At 40.0% G+C, this 18,046-nt stretch overlaps 1 protein-coding gene across 1 annotated transcript; it reads right to left on the reverse strand.

The window, feature by feature from the left end:
- Positions 1–1,394: 1,394 nt before the first annotated feature.
- Positions 1,395–2,843, reverse strand: LOC142167321 (uncharacterized). The gene is made up of 3 exons (XM_075227486.1): positions 2,698–2,843; positions 2,390–2,538; positions 1,395–2,257 (listed from the first exon to the last, which is right to left on the reverse strand). Exons 1-3 carry the CDS (start codon positions 2,841–2,843, stop codon positions 1,395–1,397), a joined length of 1,158 nt encoding a protein of 385 aa, XP_075083587.1.
- Positions 2,844–18,046: the final 15,203 nt, after the last annotated feature.

An 18,046-nucleotide genomic window follows, 5' to 3' on the forward strand; every position in this document is an offset into this window, starting at 1 on the left:
CATCCATCTGATGGATTTGAAGGCCATACACGGCGGCTAATGCTATTAACACCCGGATAGATATAATCCTTATTACCGGCGAGTATGTGTCAAAGTAATCAAGACCTTCTCGTTTTCTAAACCCTTTAACAACTAATCTTGCCTTATATTTGTCAATAGTACCATCAACTTTCATTTTCCTTTTGAAAATTCATTTAGAACCCAAAGGTTTATTTTCCGGAGGAAGATCAACTAATTCCCAAGTATGATTACTTAATATGGATTCTATCTCACTATTGACTGCCTCTTTCCAATATTGTGCTTCCGAGGAACACATTGCTTCTTTGAACGTTTGAGGCTCATTTTCCAACATAAATGTCAGAAAGTCTGGTCCAAAGGAAGTAGTTATCCTTTGACGTTTACTACGTCTTGGATTTTCCTCATTAAACGTACTTTCCTTTTCTTCTTCTTAAGGTCGCTTAGATTTTTCACTAGACGACTCACATTCATTTTTATATGGATAAATAATCTCAAAGAATTCAGCATTATCATATACGATTACCGTATTAATATGAATGTCGGTATTTTCTAATTTATGAACCAGAAAACGATATGCTTTACTATTTCCTGCATATCTTATGAAAACGCAATCAACCGTTTTGGGTCTTTCACCCTTTTGGTTTTAGGAATTTGCACTTTAGCCAAACACTCCCATATTTTAAAATATTTTAAATTGGGTTTCCTACCTTTTCATTTTTCATATGGAATAGATTGCATTTTGTTATGGAGAACTCGGTTGAGTATTTGATTTGCTGTAAGAATAGCTTCCCCCCACAAGTTCTGGGGTAAACCCGAACTTATCAATAAGTCATTCATCATCTCCGTTAACGTTTTATTTTTTTTTTCGCAATTCCATTAGATTGCGGTGAGTAAGGGGCAGTTGTTTGGTGAATAATGCCATATTCCAAACATATTTCTTCAAAAGGAGATTCATATTCACCACCCAAATCACTTCTTATCATTTTGATCTTTTTGTTTAGTTTCATATTCACCACCCAAATCACTTCTTATCATTTTGATCTTTTTGTTTAGTTGCGTTTCAACTTCATTTTTGTATTGCTTGAATGTCTCAATTGCTTCATCTTTACTATTAAGTAAGTAAATATAGCAATATCTAGTATTGTCGTCAATAAAAGTTATGAAATATTTTTTTCCACCGCGAGATGGTATTGACTTCATGTCGCAAATATATGTGTGAATTAAGTCTAAAGGAGTTGAATTCCTTTTAACTGACTTATAAGGATGTTTAACATATTTTGATTCCACACATATTTGGCATTTCGAGTTATTGCATTCAAACTTAGGCAATACTTCCAAATTAATCATTTTTCGCAAAGTTTTGAAGTTGGCGTGGCCTAAACATTCATGCCATAAATCATTTGACAGAGCAAGTAAGAAGAAGCTGGAATTTTATTCATATCAATGTCAATTACATTGAGTTTGAAAAGGCCCTCCGTAAGGTAGTCTTTTCCTACATACATTTCATTCTTACTAACTACAACCTTGTCGGAAACAAAAACACACTTAAAGCCATTCTTGACTAGAAGTGACGTTGAGACTAAATTCTTCCGCATTTTAGGAATATGAAGGACATCATTTTGAGTCACAATCTTGCAAGAAGTCATCTTCAAAGCTATCTTGCTCGTTCCTTCAATTTTTGCAGTAGCGGAATTTTCCATAAAAACTGTCTTGTTGGGTCCAGCTGGAGCATAAGAAGTAAACAACTCCTTGTTCGTACAAACATGACGATTTGCCCCCGAATCAATCCACCATTCTCTAGGATTTCCAACTAGGTTGCACTCCGAAAGCATGGCACATAAATCGTCTATTTCATCATTTTTCTCAATCATGTTTGCTTGACTTTTCTTCTTGTCCTTCTTTGGTGCACGACATTCAGTAGCCTTGTGTCCAACCTTTACACAATTGTGGCAATTACCTTTGAACTTCTTTTTGCTTGGGTAATTCTTTGGACCAGACGACTTCTTTCTCTTTTTGCTCGTTGAAGCTTCCTCAACAATATTTGCACCCATAATTGTTGAATTTCCACGAGACTTCTTCTCAGTAGCCTTGTTGTCCTCTTCAATCCGTAGACGAACAATAAGGTCTTCAAGTGTTATCTTCTTGTGCTTATGTTTTAAGTAATTCTTAAAGTCCTTCCACAGCGGAAATAACTTTTCAATAAATGCCGCAACTTGAAACGCTTCATTTATGACCATACCTTCAATCATAAATTTATAATTAGTAAGATAATCAATATCTTGAATAAAAATATTGACTCGGTTTATACCTTCAGCAAGGAGGTCATGAACAATAACTTGCAATATTTGGACTTGCGTTATGACAGATTTACCGTCAACCATTTTGAAATCGAGAAATTTGGCAGCCACAAACTTTTTTAGTCCAGCATCTTCAGTCTTGTACTTCTTTCCAAGATCATTCCACAATTCTCTTGATGTTTTCATGACGCTATAAACATTGTACAAGCCGCCTTCCAAGCAACTTAAAATATAGTTTTTGCATAAGAAGTCAGAATGCTTCCATGCCTCAGTGACCACAAATCGCTCATTTTTAGGAGTTTCTTCTCCCAAAACTGGAACTTTTTCGCTGATAAAGCGCTGTAAACTAAGTGTGGTTAGGTAGAAGAATATTTTCTACTACCAACGCTTAAAGTCCACACCGAAAAACATTTCGGGTTTTTCTACTGGTGCCATTGCCGGTGCAGGAGTGGTGCGACTTGAAGATGCAGTTTCCATTGCAGCAGTAGTCCCAACAGAATTATTCTGTTGTTCCGCACTTGTTGTCATTTTTCTGTAATAGAAATTGACAAACAAAATTAGTATCTCGGTGAAGTTTTTATATCTTCAAACTGAATACAAGCAGTCGAGTTTTTATATCTCGGATTGAGTAGAAAGTCACAAAGACTTTAATCTTAAACTGGAGTAGAAAATTCGAAGATTTTAATCTCCAAAACGGGAGTAGAAAATCAATAAGATTTTAGTCTCCCAAAAATAGAATGTAAGATGAATACAGAAATAAATATTAAATTCCTTAAGCTTGTTATCACTCTGTATTCAAAACCAGTAAATCAATAAATGTTAGTTTAAGGAAAAAAATAAAGAAGAAAAAATTCCGAGCCCACAAGTTTCTTGTGTTTCCTTAAGGAATTTAATCCCCTCACAATGCCCAAGGTTGCGGATTAATTCCTCCCAGGATAGAACGGGATAACTATTCTGTGATAGCGGCACTTCAAATCACAGAATTTCGGCGAACTCAAATGGCAGAGCAAATCACACAAAAATGCTTACGTTTTGCTTTTGAAAAACCAATACAGTACGCAGAAAATTAAGGGGAGAGATTTCAGATTTTTCAGTGGTTGAAAATGAGGCTAAGCCTCTCTATTTATAGACAATGAAAGGGTGAGATGAAGAGGTGCAATCCAAGAGGTACCTCTTCCATTTCCCATTCACACCCCAATGAAAGGGTGAGATGAAGAGGTGCAATCCAAGAGGTGCCTCTTCCATTTCCCATTCACACTCCTTAAAACCGCAACAGACATCTGATCACCAGTTTTGTTTCTTTCCATTATTTTCTCGCCTTTACCATCAAATCTATTTTCCCCAAACTTAAACAGTTGATCACTAGTTTTGTTTCCTTCCTTCGAATTGTCTTCTTTAGCATCCAACCAACTTCTTCGAAACTTAAATAACTGATCACCATGTATGTTTGGTACCATCAACTTGTCTTGTTTTCCACCAGAGGAAGAATCGGACAGATCAAGAGTCTTCAATAACAGCAAAATATTCTCATCAGTTTTGGTAGTTGGTAAACGAATATATTATACTCTTCTCTTGTAACGACCTGGTCGGTTGTTTTGAGTGTATTAGCCCCGATCCCCTATTTACTGCTTCCCCCATATCTATTTCTGCTTATGTGACTTTCCGAGAGGTTTTGTTGTGGTTTCGAAGTGAGTTGGGACACTTAGTTCCTAAAACGGAAGCTTAATCTTAGGATTTTGACCATAGTTGGAACTGTGTGAAGACGACTCTAGAATGAAGTTTTGTTGGTTCCGTTAGCTCCGTTGGGTGATTTTGGACTTAGGAGTGTGTCCGGACTGTGAATTTGAGGTCTGTAGCTCATTTAGGCTTGAAATGGCGAAAGTCAAATTTTCGGAGATTTTGACCGGAAATGGACTTTTTGATATCGGGGTCGGATTCCAATTCTGGAAGTTGGAGTAGGTCTGTAATGTCAATTATGACTTATGTACAAAATTTGAAGTCAATCGGTCGTGGTTTGATATGTTTCGGCATCAGTTGTAGAAGTCTGAAGGTTCAATGTTCATTAAGTTGAATTGGATGGTAATTCATATTTTTAGCATTGTTTGATGTGATTTGAGGGCTCGACTAAGTTCGTGTGGTGTTATAAGACTGGTTGGTATGTTTGGTTGAGGTCCCGGGGGCCTCTGTGAGTTTTGGATGCTTAACGGATCGAAATTTGGACTTGTATAATTGCTGAAGCTTTCAAGCTTCTAGTATTATCGCACCTGCGGTGGGGTGGCCGCAGGTGTGGACACGTAGGTGCGAGAGGCCAAGAGCAGAAGCAGGGTTGAGGAGATGGACAGGGGTCGCATGTGCGAGGGAATTTCCGTATCTACGGGCCTGCGGATACGCCTAAAGTTTCGCAGATGCGGAGAGTGAGCTGGAGGGGGAGTCCGCAGAAGCAGACATTTGTTCACAGGCGCGCACTCGCAGGTGCGGCCATTTGATCGCAGAAGAGAACCCAGGTGTGTAATTCAAGTCCGCACCTGCGATGGATTTTCCGCAGGTGCGACTATGAGTTTGCAGGTGCGAGATCACTGGGCAGAAAAGGGGAAATTACGAGAGTTTGATCTCATTTTCACTTTGGGGCTTTGAGAGCTCGGATTTAGGCGATAATTTGAGGAATTTTCAAAGGAAGCTATTAGGTAATGATTCTTAACTCATTTATGATTATATTCCACTAATCTATAGTTGATTTCATCATTTAATTAAGGAATTTGGTTGAGAAATTTGGGAAAAATGGGAGAAGTTCTTCAACTAAGTTTTTGAGTTTTTATTGGGATTTTGATATCGGATTTGGATAATTTTGGTACGAGTGAACTCGTGGTTGATTGGGTATTCGTATTTTGTGACTTTTACTCGATTTTGAGACGTGGGCCTGGGTCGACTTTTTAGGACGATTTTCAAAATTTTTGTTAAAGTCTTAATTTCATTAATTAGATTAGTCCATTATAGTTGTATTTATGATATGTAATTGTTTAGGCTAGATTTGGGCCATTAGGAGTCGGATAATCGAGAAAAGAGCATTCTAACTGATTGATTGAGCTTGGTTTGAGGTAAGTGACTTGCCTAACCTTGTGTGGAGGAAATTCCTTTAGGATTTGGTATTGTTGTGATATGTGAGCTCCGTGTACGTGAGGTGAAAAGTATGTACACGAGCTATATTATTGTAAAACCCGATTTTTACTGAGTATCAATCTGTTTTTCCTTTTAAATTGAGTTATACTGTTTTAATGAGTATTAGTCTGTTTCCATTATTATTTGAGCTATTCTAATATGTGTAGTTACCATGTTTAGTCTAATATCGCATGTCTACGTACTTTAACTGCTTATTTAAATTATGTGAAGCATGCCTAGTTGATTTCCTGCTTTTCTTTGTTCTTTATCAGTCTTAACTGTAGAATTTATGTTGTTAACTGTGGTATTTATCAGTTTGGGATGCGTGTTTATTTTTTATACTATGAGGCGGTTCCCCGGGAGTTCTCCCTGCACATTTACCTTTGAGACTATGAGGCAGTTCCTCGGGAGTTCTCCCTGCATATTTACTTTTGAGACTATAAGGCGGTACCCCGGGAGTTCTCCCTGCGCATTTACTTTTGAGACTACGAGGCGGTACCTCTGGAGTTCTCCCTGTATATTTACTTTTGAGACTACGAGGCGGTACCTCGGGAGTTCTCCCTGCATATTTATTTTGGGACTACGAGACGGTATCTCGAGAGCACCTCTGTTATTATCACATTGTGCTGTGTTATTATTTCTCTGTGAATTCTTTCTGTTAAATTTCTCGTTTTACTTCATTTTTATTATATCATCTGTCTTATTATTATTTCCCTAGTAGGGCACAGGCCTGACCTCATCACTACTCTACCGAGGTTAGGCTTGGTACTTATTGGGTACCGTTGTGGTATACTCATGCTACTCTTCTGCACATGTTTTGTGTACAGATCCAGTACTTCTTATCAGACCCGTTATTAGCTGAGAGTGCTTGCTATTGTACGGAGAATTCAAGGTACATCTTTCGTGTCCGCAGACCTCGGAGTCCCCCTCTATTCTCTCCTATGTCATTTACCTTCCGTACTTCGTTTATTAGACTCTGGTGTATAGAGATACTACTTTCCTTCTGTAGCTTGTGACTTATGATGTTCCGGGTTTTGGGAATACCATGTATTACTGGAGTGTTGGTTATTGTACATGCCGAGTGGCATTGTTATCAGTTATTTAATTATCTATTTCAGTTAGTTATTAAGTTTTCCTTCCATTTTTGTTATTTCCGCATTTTGTTAGGCTTACCTAGTCGTAGAGACTAGCTGCAGTCATGATGTCTTACGGAGGGAAAATTGGATTGTGACATCTCTCTTTGTCATAATTACCTATTTTAAGAAAAGAATAATGCATGGTACAACATCATACAAATTAAAATTAAATTTCATACAAATTTAATACAAAATTTGATATATCTACAACAATATACATAATAAAAATAAATTTCATACAACTAATTATACAATATACAACTTATTTACAACTTATCTACAACTTTCATACATTCTTCTTACCCAGTTAAATACAACTACAACATCATACAACTTAAATACAATTTTCATACAAATTTTATAAAATATGTCTTTTGTATATTTTGTATGTGGTGTGTGCTTCTTACTCTCTAAAATTCCAATCAAAACTTACTCTCTTAATACAATTTTGATACATATCAACAACTTTATGTAAAAAGATAGTATTGATAACTTAAATACAAATTTTATACAACTATTTTTCAACTTTCATACAATATTCAATAAAAAAATATATAGCTACAACATAATACAATTTACATATAATTATAATACAACTTTACTACAATTTCGTAAGTATATTGTATGTCATGTGTTCTTCTTCTTCCTCTTCTTCTTCTTCTTCTTTGAGTTTCAATCTGAAATTCAGCCAAAATTAAGTTTAAGCTTCACCAAACACCCTCAAAATTGAGATATAAACTCCAAACAATATTCTCAATTGTTTGCAACAACACCCAATCCAAACAAATAATGATTTTTGAAAATCCAAATTCGATTTCAAAGCTTCAAAGCTTTTTAATGGTTGTCAATGGTGGAGAATCAAACACCTTCAAAATTCATTGATTGGCAATTTTAATATGAACACCAATTGTGGAACATGAAAGGAAAATTGCTAAATTAAAACTCTATAGTAAAATGATTGAAATTCATTGATAAATTCCATTAAAAATATATACAACATGAAAGGATAAAAAGTAGAGAACATCATAGAATGAGAGATAGAGAGAGAGAGAGAGAGAGAGAGAGAGAGAGAGAGAGAGAGAGAGAGAGAGAGAGAGAGAGAGAGAGAGAACATGGATGGGAAATAACTGATTCCTTATTCAATTCCTAATTTAAAGGGATACTCATTTAAAACTAATTTGTATATAATTGATAAATTGCATATGTCCATGTAATTAAGTTACAACTTGATTAGGGAGGGTAATAAAGTTTTATATGTAGTATAGGAAGGTAAAATCCTTAATTTTACTAGATATGTAACTTTCATTTAGATTTACTATCCAAGTGGCTCTCGAATCGTCAATGGCATGCTGGAGGAATACCTTCGTTATTTTGTTATTAGCTCGCAGAAGAACTGGGTGAAGCTTCTAGATGTTGCTCAACTGTGTTTCAATTCACAAAAGAGCTCTAGTACAAGCAAAAGCACTTTTAAAATTATTATTGGACAGGAACTGCTACACCCACATACTGTGAATGCCCCAAAATGTCAAAATCTCTTCGAAACACTAGCTTATCCAAAGAATGGACGCGAAATTGGAGATAGTGCGGAGCTATCTTGTGAAAGCCTAAAAGCGGATAAAAAAGCATGCTGATCAAAATAGTCATTTTGTTAAATACCAAGCTGGGGATAAAGTGATGGTGAAATTCCCAGAGTGGTATCTGTTTGCAGGGGTCCATGACCCACGATTATTGCAAAAGTACATTGGACCTTTGTCCATTGAGAAGCGCATTGGAAAATTTGCATACCGGATGGATATCCCAGTGTCACAATCCAATTTCTCCTATAGGTAGTGATAGCGCCCAACGTCGCCGCTAGGCAAGCCAACGGTGAACTATCCCTGTATATATTCTTTTTAACATTTTAGAAATGGTTGATTTTTAAATATGAAATAAGTGAGAGGTGAGAAATTTAATAAAAATAAAGAGTGAGCAATTATAAGGACTAGTGTGGTGAAATAAATACTCAAAAATCATCAAATGTCTACTAGCGTAATTTCAAGACCTGGTGTCATAAGTGTATGAGCTACTAGTAGAATATACAAAACACTAAAATAATGTCTGAAGTAGAGTAGACAGAAAGTAAATACAAAAGAGAGACTTGAGGTGTTGCAGAACGGACTCAGAAGCATCTCACCACTAAGTCTCGGAGTATCAGGGGTGCGCGTCGGGATGACGATGACTACCAGATCCACCTACCTCAAATCCTGGATGGTTAGTGCAGAAGTGTAGCGTGAGTACATAAACAACATGTACCCAGTAAGTATCCAGTCTAACCTCGAAGAAGTAGTGACGAGAGGTCGACATCGACACTTACTATAGACCAATAATAAAATACAGGAATTATAAACAGGTATAGAACATGGAAATAATAAAATTAATAATGCAGTAACAAGCAATGAATAAATGGTTCCTTAACTGATGATAAATTCCAAGAATTTCTCTAGCCAACACCTACTAATCTCAATTCAATTTATGTCCTTTAAATAAATTAAACCTCACTAGCATGAAATAATATCAAGTATAATCAGGTTCTGAGTATTATCACGCACAATTTATGCCGAGGTCGTACGACCCGATCCATAAGTATATTGTGTGCACTGCTGAGGATCGAACGGCATGAACCATAGATGCATTTATTAACCTGTCGAGGCGAACGGCCCGCTCCCATAAGAGTAGAGAAGTTTAGCTCGCTCGCGAAAGTACTTGCGACACGAGTGGACATGGATTTCCAAGAGTTATTATATATTCCTCAATTCTTCCCAAAATAAGAAATCTAAATTGGAGAGTTTCAACCTTACAATCCCTAATCTCAACTTTATTTAAGACAATTAATATACATATAAACATAACAGTACAATCAAGGAATGATGTGAATCTAAGACTACCCGGACATCTCATGGAATATAGCTATGCATGGACTCTCATCACCTAGTGTGTACGTAGCTCCCCACACAAGTAATTCACAACAAAAATACACCTAAGGGGATGAGTTGTCTCTTACAAGGTTAGGCAAGAGACTTACCTCGTTCTCAAGCTCACTTCTGATCCATAAATATGCTTTAAATCCTCAAGTCGGTGCCAAACAACTCGAACCTAGCCAGATGTTATATAAATTAATCAATACATGTTCAAAAGTTCATAATTTGACTATTAGAGTAATTACCCAACCCAAATTAGAAGATTCCTAAAATTCACCCCCAGGCCAACGTACCCGGATTCTGGAAATATTCGAAGATAATTGTTACCCATAACCTCACGAACTCAAATATATTATATTCACCCAATTTCATAATCATTTTCGTGGTTAAATCCCATTTTTATCCAAACCTAGGTTTTTCAACTAAACCCATAATTTTTACAATTTTTCATGTTAAAATCTACACATAATCTATATATTTAACTTAGATCGGATAGAAATTACTTACCTTCAATAGCTAGGTAAAAACCCCTCTATAGGAAGCTCCAAAAATCGCCCAAGAAGTGAAATAAATGAGCCAAAATGGCCTAAGTCCCGTATTAAATGGACCCTTCTGCCTCCAGCAATTTTTGCTTCTGCGGAGAATAGGTCTCTTTTGCAGCTCCGCATCTACGAAAAACGCATCGCAAATGCGACTCTCCCCTAGCTGGCATACTTTCGCATCTGCGGATAATGGCCCGCTTCTGCGAGCCCGCTTTTGCGCTTGCCATCTTCACACCTGCGCTTTCGCAGGTGCGGTCCTTGCTCCACATCTGTGATCCCTGGGCAGCCCACGCCAGGCCATTTTTGCGGTCGTTGACTCGCTTCTGCGAGCTAACACCTGCGGCTAGCTCCTCGCAGGTGCGATTGCACTAGAAGCTCTGCTACCTCAGCCATTTTATCCAAGTCCAAATGACTTTTGCTCATCGTCCGAATGGCATAGGGGCTCCCGAGGCCTCGTCCAAACATACCAACGAGTTCGAAATCATAAAACGGATCTTCTCGGCCTCACAAAACATAGAAAACAACACCAAAACTAATAATCACACCCCAAACCAAATCGAATCAATTTATGAACTTCAAGTTCCTCCAACTTGCTCCGAACGCGCCAAATCATACTTAAACTACTCGGAAAGATACCAAAGTTTTGCGTGCAAGTCTTAAATCACCATACGGAACTATTCTCAGGCTCAGAATCCCAAACAGACCTCGATAATACCAAAACCTACTCCAAACCAAATTTAAAGATCTTTAGAACCTTCAATAAGCCAAATTTCAACTTTAGTCGCTGAAACGCTCCAGTGTAATCCAAAACCCGATCTGAACATACGTCTAAGTCCAAACTCATCATATGAACCTATTGGGACCGTCAAATCCTGATTTCGAGGTCATTTACTATATATGTTGAGCCAAGTCAAATTTAACTCTTTAAAGCCAATGTTAAGGAACTAAGTATTCCGATTTCAACCCGAACCCTTTCCAAACCCGAACTAACCTTCCCCGAAAGTCACAAAATAGCAAAGCACATATGAAGAGTCTTATTTAGTGGAACTGGGATCTAAAAAGCAAAACGACCGGTCGGATCGTTACATTCTTCACCTCTTAAACAAATGTTCATCCTCGAACAGGTCTAGAATCATACCTGGAGTGCTGAATAAGTGTGGATATCGGCCTCGCATGTCCTCTTCCGCCTCCCAAGTTGCATCCTCGACTAGTTGGCGCCTCCACTAAACTTTTACCGCAGAAATCTTCTTGGACCTCAACTGGCGAACCTGCCTGTCAACAATGGCAACTGGCTCCTCCTCATAACCCAAGCTCTCATCTACCTGAACCGTGCTAAAGTCTAACATATGCGACGTGTCGGCATGATACCTCAGGAGCATAGACACGTGGAATACCATATGAACTACCGATATACTGGGAGGCAAAGCAAGCTCATAAGCAACCTCCCCAACTCGTCTCAACACCTCAAATGGACCTATAAACCTTGGGCTCAACTTGCCCTTCTTCCCGAACCTCATGATTCCCTTCATCGGCGAGACTTTCAAAAGAACCTCCTCGCCAACCATAAATGATAAATCACGCACTTTCTGATCCGCGTAACTCTTATGTCTAGATTGTGTTGTGTGAAGTCGCTCCTGAATCAAACCATCCGATGGGCGAACGACATCACCGACCATATAAAGCCTTATATGGGGCCATCTCGATGTCGGACTGATAACAGTTGTTGTAAGCAAACTCGGTCAAAGGCAGGAATCGATCCCACTGCCCTCCGAAGTCAATCACACATGCTCTAAGCATATCCTCCAAGATTTGAATCGTCCGCTCCAACTGCCCGTCGGTCTGCAGATGAAAGATTTTGCTGAGCTCTACCCGGGTCCCTAACTCAATATGTACTGCCCTCCAGAAATGTAAAGTAAACTGAGGGCCTTTATCTGATATAATGGAGACAGGCACACCATGCAACCGAACAATCTCCTGAATGTAAATCTGGGCTAATCTCTCTGAAGAATATGTGGTCACCACTGAAATGAAGTATTCCGACTTGGTCAACCATTTAATAATGACCCAAACTGCCTCAAACTTCCGCAAGGTCCACGGCAACCCAACTATGAAATCTATAGTAATGCGCTCCTATTTGCACTCAGGTATAACCATCTGCTGGAGTAGGCCACTTGGCCTTTGATGCTCGTACTTAACCTGCTGGCAATTAACGCACCTCACTACATACTTAACTATGTCCTTCTTCATCCGTCGCCAACAATAATGCTGCCTCAGGTCACGATACATCTTCGTAGCACCTGGATGAATAGAATATCGAGAACTGTGTGCCTCCTCTAGAATCTTTTCCCTCAATTCATCAACATTAGGTGCACATAGACGACCTTGGAATCACAGAACACCATCCCCACTGATAGTAACCTCCTTGGCACCACCCTGTAGTACCGTATCTCTAAGAACTAATAAGTGCGGATCGTCGTACTAGCGAGCCTTGATCTACTTGAATAGTGAAGACTGGGCGACGACGCATGCAAGAACTCGCCTAGGCTCTGAAATATCCAACCTCACAAATCTGTTAGCCAAGGACTGAATGTCCAAAGCTAATGTCCTCTCCTCTTCTGAAATGAATGCAAAACTATCCATACTCTCCGCATTTTTGCTCAAAGCATCCGCAACCACATTCGCCTTGCCCGAATGATAAAGTATGGTAATATCATAATCTTTTAGTAACTCAAGCCACATACGATGCTTGATAAGTGGGGATTTTGACTACTTATTAACGCCTTTTAACTTTTGTTTTAGTCTAAAAGCATTGAATTGTATTTCCGGAACTAATGAAATTGTTCAAAATTATAGGAATGCTCGAAGTTGGGCTCCCGAGATGAAATCCGACTCAAAAAGGAAAAGTCTAAGAACAAGGCATTAAAAGGGCACAGAAGCACAAAATGTGCGATCCGCAGAAGGAATTCTGTGGTCGCCAAAGAAATTGCGAATCGCAAAATCCCATCTGCGGCCGCAACCAAAGAAGGAAACATTTGCAGATAATTGTGCAAATTGCAGACTGTACATGAACTGTGCGGCTGCAAAAGTGGGGCTAGGAGTCAAGATCAGAGATTATGAAAATTACCAAGTCCATAACCTCAGTGCATTGCGGACCACACAATATTTGTGCGGACGCAACCTTAACATTGCGGACCGCAAAAGAGCGTCTTGCGGCCGCAGTTTTAAATTTGTGGACTGCAGAAAAGTTGCTTCGCGGCCGTAGAACTCCAGATCCTGTCAGATGAAGAAATCTACATAACGCACATGAAATTGTGCGGCCGTAGAACCTCCCGAGGTGTATTTTTATCCGAGATTTTGAGCCTTGTATAAATAGATGAGTTTCACAAAATTAATTCAAGTTTGAACATCAGCCATTACAGTAGCCGTTTTGCTTTGCCATTTTTGGAAGTTTACTTTGCTTTGGTGTATTTTACAATAGATTTAATTATTTTAAGCTTTCATTATGAGTTTAATTAGTCTTTCTTCTCTATATTCTTCAAACTCAAGTATGAGTAGCTAGATTTTTACTAGGGTTGTGACCCAACCCTAGTGTGTAAACCTCATGGGTATCTAATTTAGTGCTTGTTTATGATTGGGTGTTTATTATTTAGCTTAGTTCATGTTTTAATTGTGGAATTAATGGTTACAAATATTAGTTCATGCCTATTTGACTTAGTCTCTTCTTGAGAAAGAGAGACTTGGTCTAGGATAACTTAGCTAACAAGGAATTTGGTCAATCAAGAGATTAATTAACCCAATTAAAGGGGTCAACCTAGAAATAGTAATAAACCGACTTGATCTTTTATCAACTATTTTATGTGATACCCATTTGGTCTTGAGAAAGCCAAATTAGCAAAACCACTCTTTGGCCGAGAGGTATTGAGTGGGTAATTTAGAGTTGATAGCTATAATACACCTCAATCAATAAAAAAGCATTAAAGTCTTTATCCCATCAGGCAAACACCTAGGCAATGGTAACATCCCTAGGTTTTTTATCAATTTGGAAAACCCCCAAAAATAATTATCTCTAATCTTCTTTCTTTATTTTACAATTAATAGAGTAAAATTAGAAATAGAAAACCTATCTTTTTGTGGAAGTGCAATCTAGATAGTTCAATCACGCGAACTGAAATATATACCCCTAACTCCCATTTTAGCTCCTTGTGGATTCGACCCCTACTCTTAGCTGGGTTTCTATAATTGCAAAAGCCTGTTTCATACCTCTTTTGAGGTGTGCATTTGAATGTGATCACTGCCTCAAATTGAGATCCCTCTGCTTGAAGAAATGCTTCAAGCTGCGATGATTAGTGTATACCTCACAGGACACCCCATAAAGATTATGCCTCCAGATCTTAAGAGCATGAACTATCGCAGACAATTCCAAATCGTGCACGGGGTCATTCTTCTCGTGGGGCTTCAACTAACGTGAAGCATATGCAATTACTCGCCTCTCCTGCATCAATACACAACCCAGGCCAACACATGAAGCGTTGCAATACACAGTATACATCCCCGAACCAAAAGGCAACACTAATATTGGTGTTGTAGTAAAGGTGGTCTTGAGCTTCTGAAAGCTCTCCTCGCAATCATCGTACCATCGGAACAGAGCACCCTTCTTGGTCACTCTAGTCAAAGGTGCTGCAATAGATGAGAAGTCCTCCACAAACCGACGATAATAACCTACTAACCCCAAAAAGCTCCTGATCTCGGTCGTTGTGATAGGTCGAGGCCAACTCTGAACTGCCTCAATCTTCTTAGGATCTACCTTAATACCCTTGCCTGATACAACATGCCCCAAGAATGCCATAGAAGCTAATCAAAACTCACACTTAGAGAACTTAGCATATAACTTTTGTTCCCGCAAGGTCTCAAATGTTGCTTGTGCTCCTCCATGCTACACGAGTAGATCAAAATGTCATCAATGAAGACAATGACAAACAAATCAATATATGGCCTGAATACCCAGTTTATCAAATCCATAAACACCGCTAGGGAGTTAGTCAAACCGAAGGACATCACTAGAAACTTATAGTGGCCATGTCTAGTACGGAAAGCTGTCTTCGAAACATCCGAATCATAAATCTTCAACTGATGGTACCCCGATCTCATGTAAATCTTAGAGAACAGCCTAGCACCCTAAAACTGGTCAAATAGATCATCAATACGCGGCAACGGGTGCTTCTTCTTAATGGTATCTTTGTTCAACTGGCGGTAATCAATGCACATCCGCATAGTACCATCTTTCTTCTTCACGAATAACACTGGTGCACCCCAAGGTGACACACTTGGTCTGACGAACCCCTTTGCTAGCAACTCCTCGAGTTATTACTTCAACTCCTTCGGAGCCATGCGGTACGGGGTAATAGAGATAGGATGAGTACCTGAAGCCAAATCAATGCAGAAATTGATATCACGATCTGGTGGCATGCCTGGAAGATCGGAAGGAAACACATCAGAGAACTCTTAGACCACGAGCACTGAATCAATCGCCAGAGTATCTGTGATAGTATCCGTAACATAGGCTAGATAACCCAAACAACCCATATCGACCATGTGTCGAGCCTTCAGAAAATATATAACCCGACTAGATGCACTGACAGACGAACATGTCCACTCTAATCTAGGCAACTCTGGCATCGCCAAGGTAACAGTCTTGGCAAGGCAATCAAGAATGGCATGATATGGAGATAACCAGTCCATGCCTAGGATGATCTCAAAGTCGGTCATATAGAGCAACAGAAGATATGCTCTAGTCTCATATACATCATAAAGTAACATTGTAGGACTGATAGATCTGATCCACAATAACAGAATCGCCCACCGGTGTGGATACATAAACAAGAGTACCCAAGGACTCATGAGGAACACCCAAGAAATGAGAAAATAGAGATGAAACATATGAATACGTAGACCTTGGATCAAATAGTACCGAAGCATCCCTACCGCAGATTGAGATAATACATGTGATCACGGTATCTGAGGCCACTGCATCTGGTCTGGCTAGAAAATCATAGAATCTAGTTGGACTGCCACATGACTGGTATCCACCTGCCTGACCTCTACCTCTAGGACGGCCCTGCCCTCTCCCTATGGGCGACCGGACTGCTGGTGTGGTAGCTGGTGCAGTAATTATAGGCTGATGACCCTGTTGTACGGCCTTGCCTCGAAGTCTAGGACAAAACCTCTTCATGTAGCTAGGATCCTCGCACTCGTAACAACCCCTCGGAATGGTGGACTGCTGACCTGAAGTCTGACCCTGATGGCCTGAATACCCACTGGGGGAACCCTGAATAGCTGGTGGGCGATAGGAGCTCTATGGAGTGGAGCTGAAATAGGGTCGCACTGGAGCACCCCGAGAAGGCAACGGTGCTGGATATGTGGGCCTGCTAGGCTGACCTCTCCCAACTTACCTCCGCCCCCAGACAGAGCACCACTAAGCCCTCCAAAATAACGGAATCACTTGTCTCGCTGCATCTGTTCTCGGCTCCGCTGACGAACACCCCCGATCCTCCGAGCTATCTCCATAACTAGCTCGTAAGAAGTCCCCATCTCAACCTCTCAGGCCATAGTGGCATGTATACCAGAGTGCAAACCTGCAACAAACCTCTGCACTCTCTCTGCATCAGTAGGAAGTATCATACGTGCATGGCGAGACAACTCAAAGAACCTCACCTCATTGTTGGTCACTAACATTTGACCATGTTGGAGTTGCTCGAACTGAAACCGCAACTCTTCCCTCTGAGAGGGTAGAATATACATATCCAGAAAGATATGTGTGAACTGATCCCAAGTCAAGGGAGGAGAACCTTCTGGTCTGCCGAGAAGATATGACTGCCACTACCTACGGGCCTTGCCCTCCAGCTGGAAAGTGGAAGAGTCCACCCCGTGGGACTCCAATATCCTCATGTTGTGCAGTATGTCCCTGCACTGATTAATAAAGTCCTGGGGGTCCTCATGTCGCTCACCTCCAAAGACAAGAGGGTGTAGCATGGTCCATATGTCCAAAAGCTTTTGTGGCTCATTGTCCGCAGCTGGTCTGGGCTCAGGTATAGCTGCTGCGACTGGCTGAGCTCTGCCCACGGGTAGTGTGCCCGGGGTCTGATATACGGCAGTTGCATGCCCAGGAGACTAAACGGTAAGGGTCTGTGCTCCCTCTCCCGCCTGCGATGTGGCCGGGTATACTCTAAATAAACCAGCATGAGTCATAGAATTCATGAACCGCAGCTTACGGCCCATGACCTCTTAGAATCCCGGTGCACACATGAAATCCACTGGGGCCGGTTCTGCTGCAGGTACCTCGTCTTGCTCCTTAATAATAGGAACATCTACTAGATTTATTGGTGGCACAACAGGAACAACTCTGGGATGTCCTTGTCCTCTACCACGAGTTGGAGCCCTCCCTCGGCCTCTGCTTCGGCCTCTAGCAATAGGGGGAGAAGCTCCTCCATGATCGGGTACATTTGACATGCGCGTTCTCACAATCTGTGACAGAATAAGAGAAAGATACTTAGAACAACATCAACTGCACGATAGGAGATGAAGAAAGAGTAGTTTCCTAACATCCTATAGCCTCTCGAAGATAAGTACAAATGTCTCTGCACCGATCCGTAAGACTCTATTAGGCCTGCTCATAAATTGTGAGACCTACGTGAGCGTAGGGCTCTGATACCATGTTGTCACGACCCAATTTCCCCTATAGGTCGTGATGGCGCCCAACGTCGCCGCTAGGCAAACCAACTGTGAGCTAGCCCTGTATTTATTCTTGTTAACATTTTAAAATGGTTGATTTTTAATTATGAAATAAGTGAGAGGTGAGAATTTAATAAAAATAAAGTGTGAGCAATTATAAGGACTAGTGTGGTGAAATAAATACACAAAAATCATCAAATGTCTACTAGCAT

The sequence above is a fragment of the Nicotiana tabacum genome, chromosome 12 (assembly GCF_000715075.1).
Source record: "Nicotiana tabacum cultivar K326 chromosome 12, ASM71507v2, whole genome shotgun sequence".
NCBI lineage: Eukaryota > Viridiplantae > Streptophyta > Magnoliopsida > Solanales > Solanaceae > Nicotiana > Nicotiana tabacum.

Bases quoted from the DNA above. Each gene is read 5' to 3' on its own strand.
- LOC142167321 (XM_075227486.1), bottom strand. From the start codon at position 2,843: ATGACAACAAGTGCGGAACAACAGAATAATTCTGTTGGGACTACTGCT. The intron at 2,539-2,697 runs GTAGTAGAAAAT...CTATATTTTAAG, and splicing joins GGTGTGGACTTTAAGCGTTG to TTGCTTGGAAGGCGGCTTGT. The intron at 2,258-2,389 runs GTAAATCTGTCA...TTATGATTGAAG, and splicing joins CGATTTCAAAATGGTTGACG to GTATGGTCATAAATGAAGCG.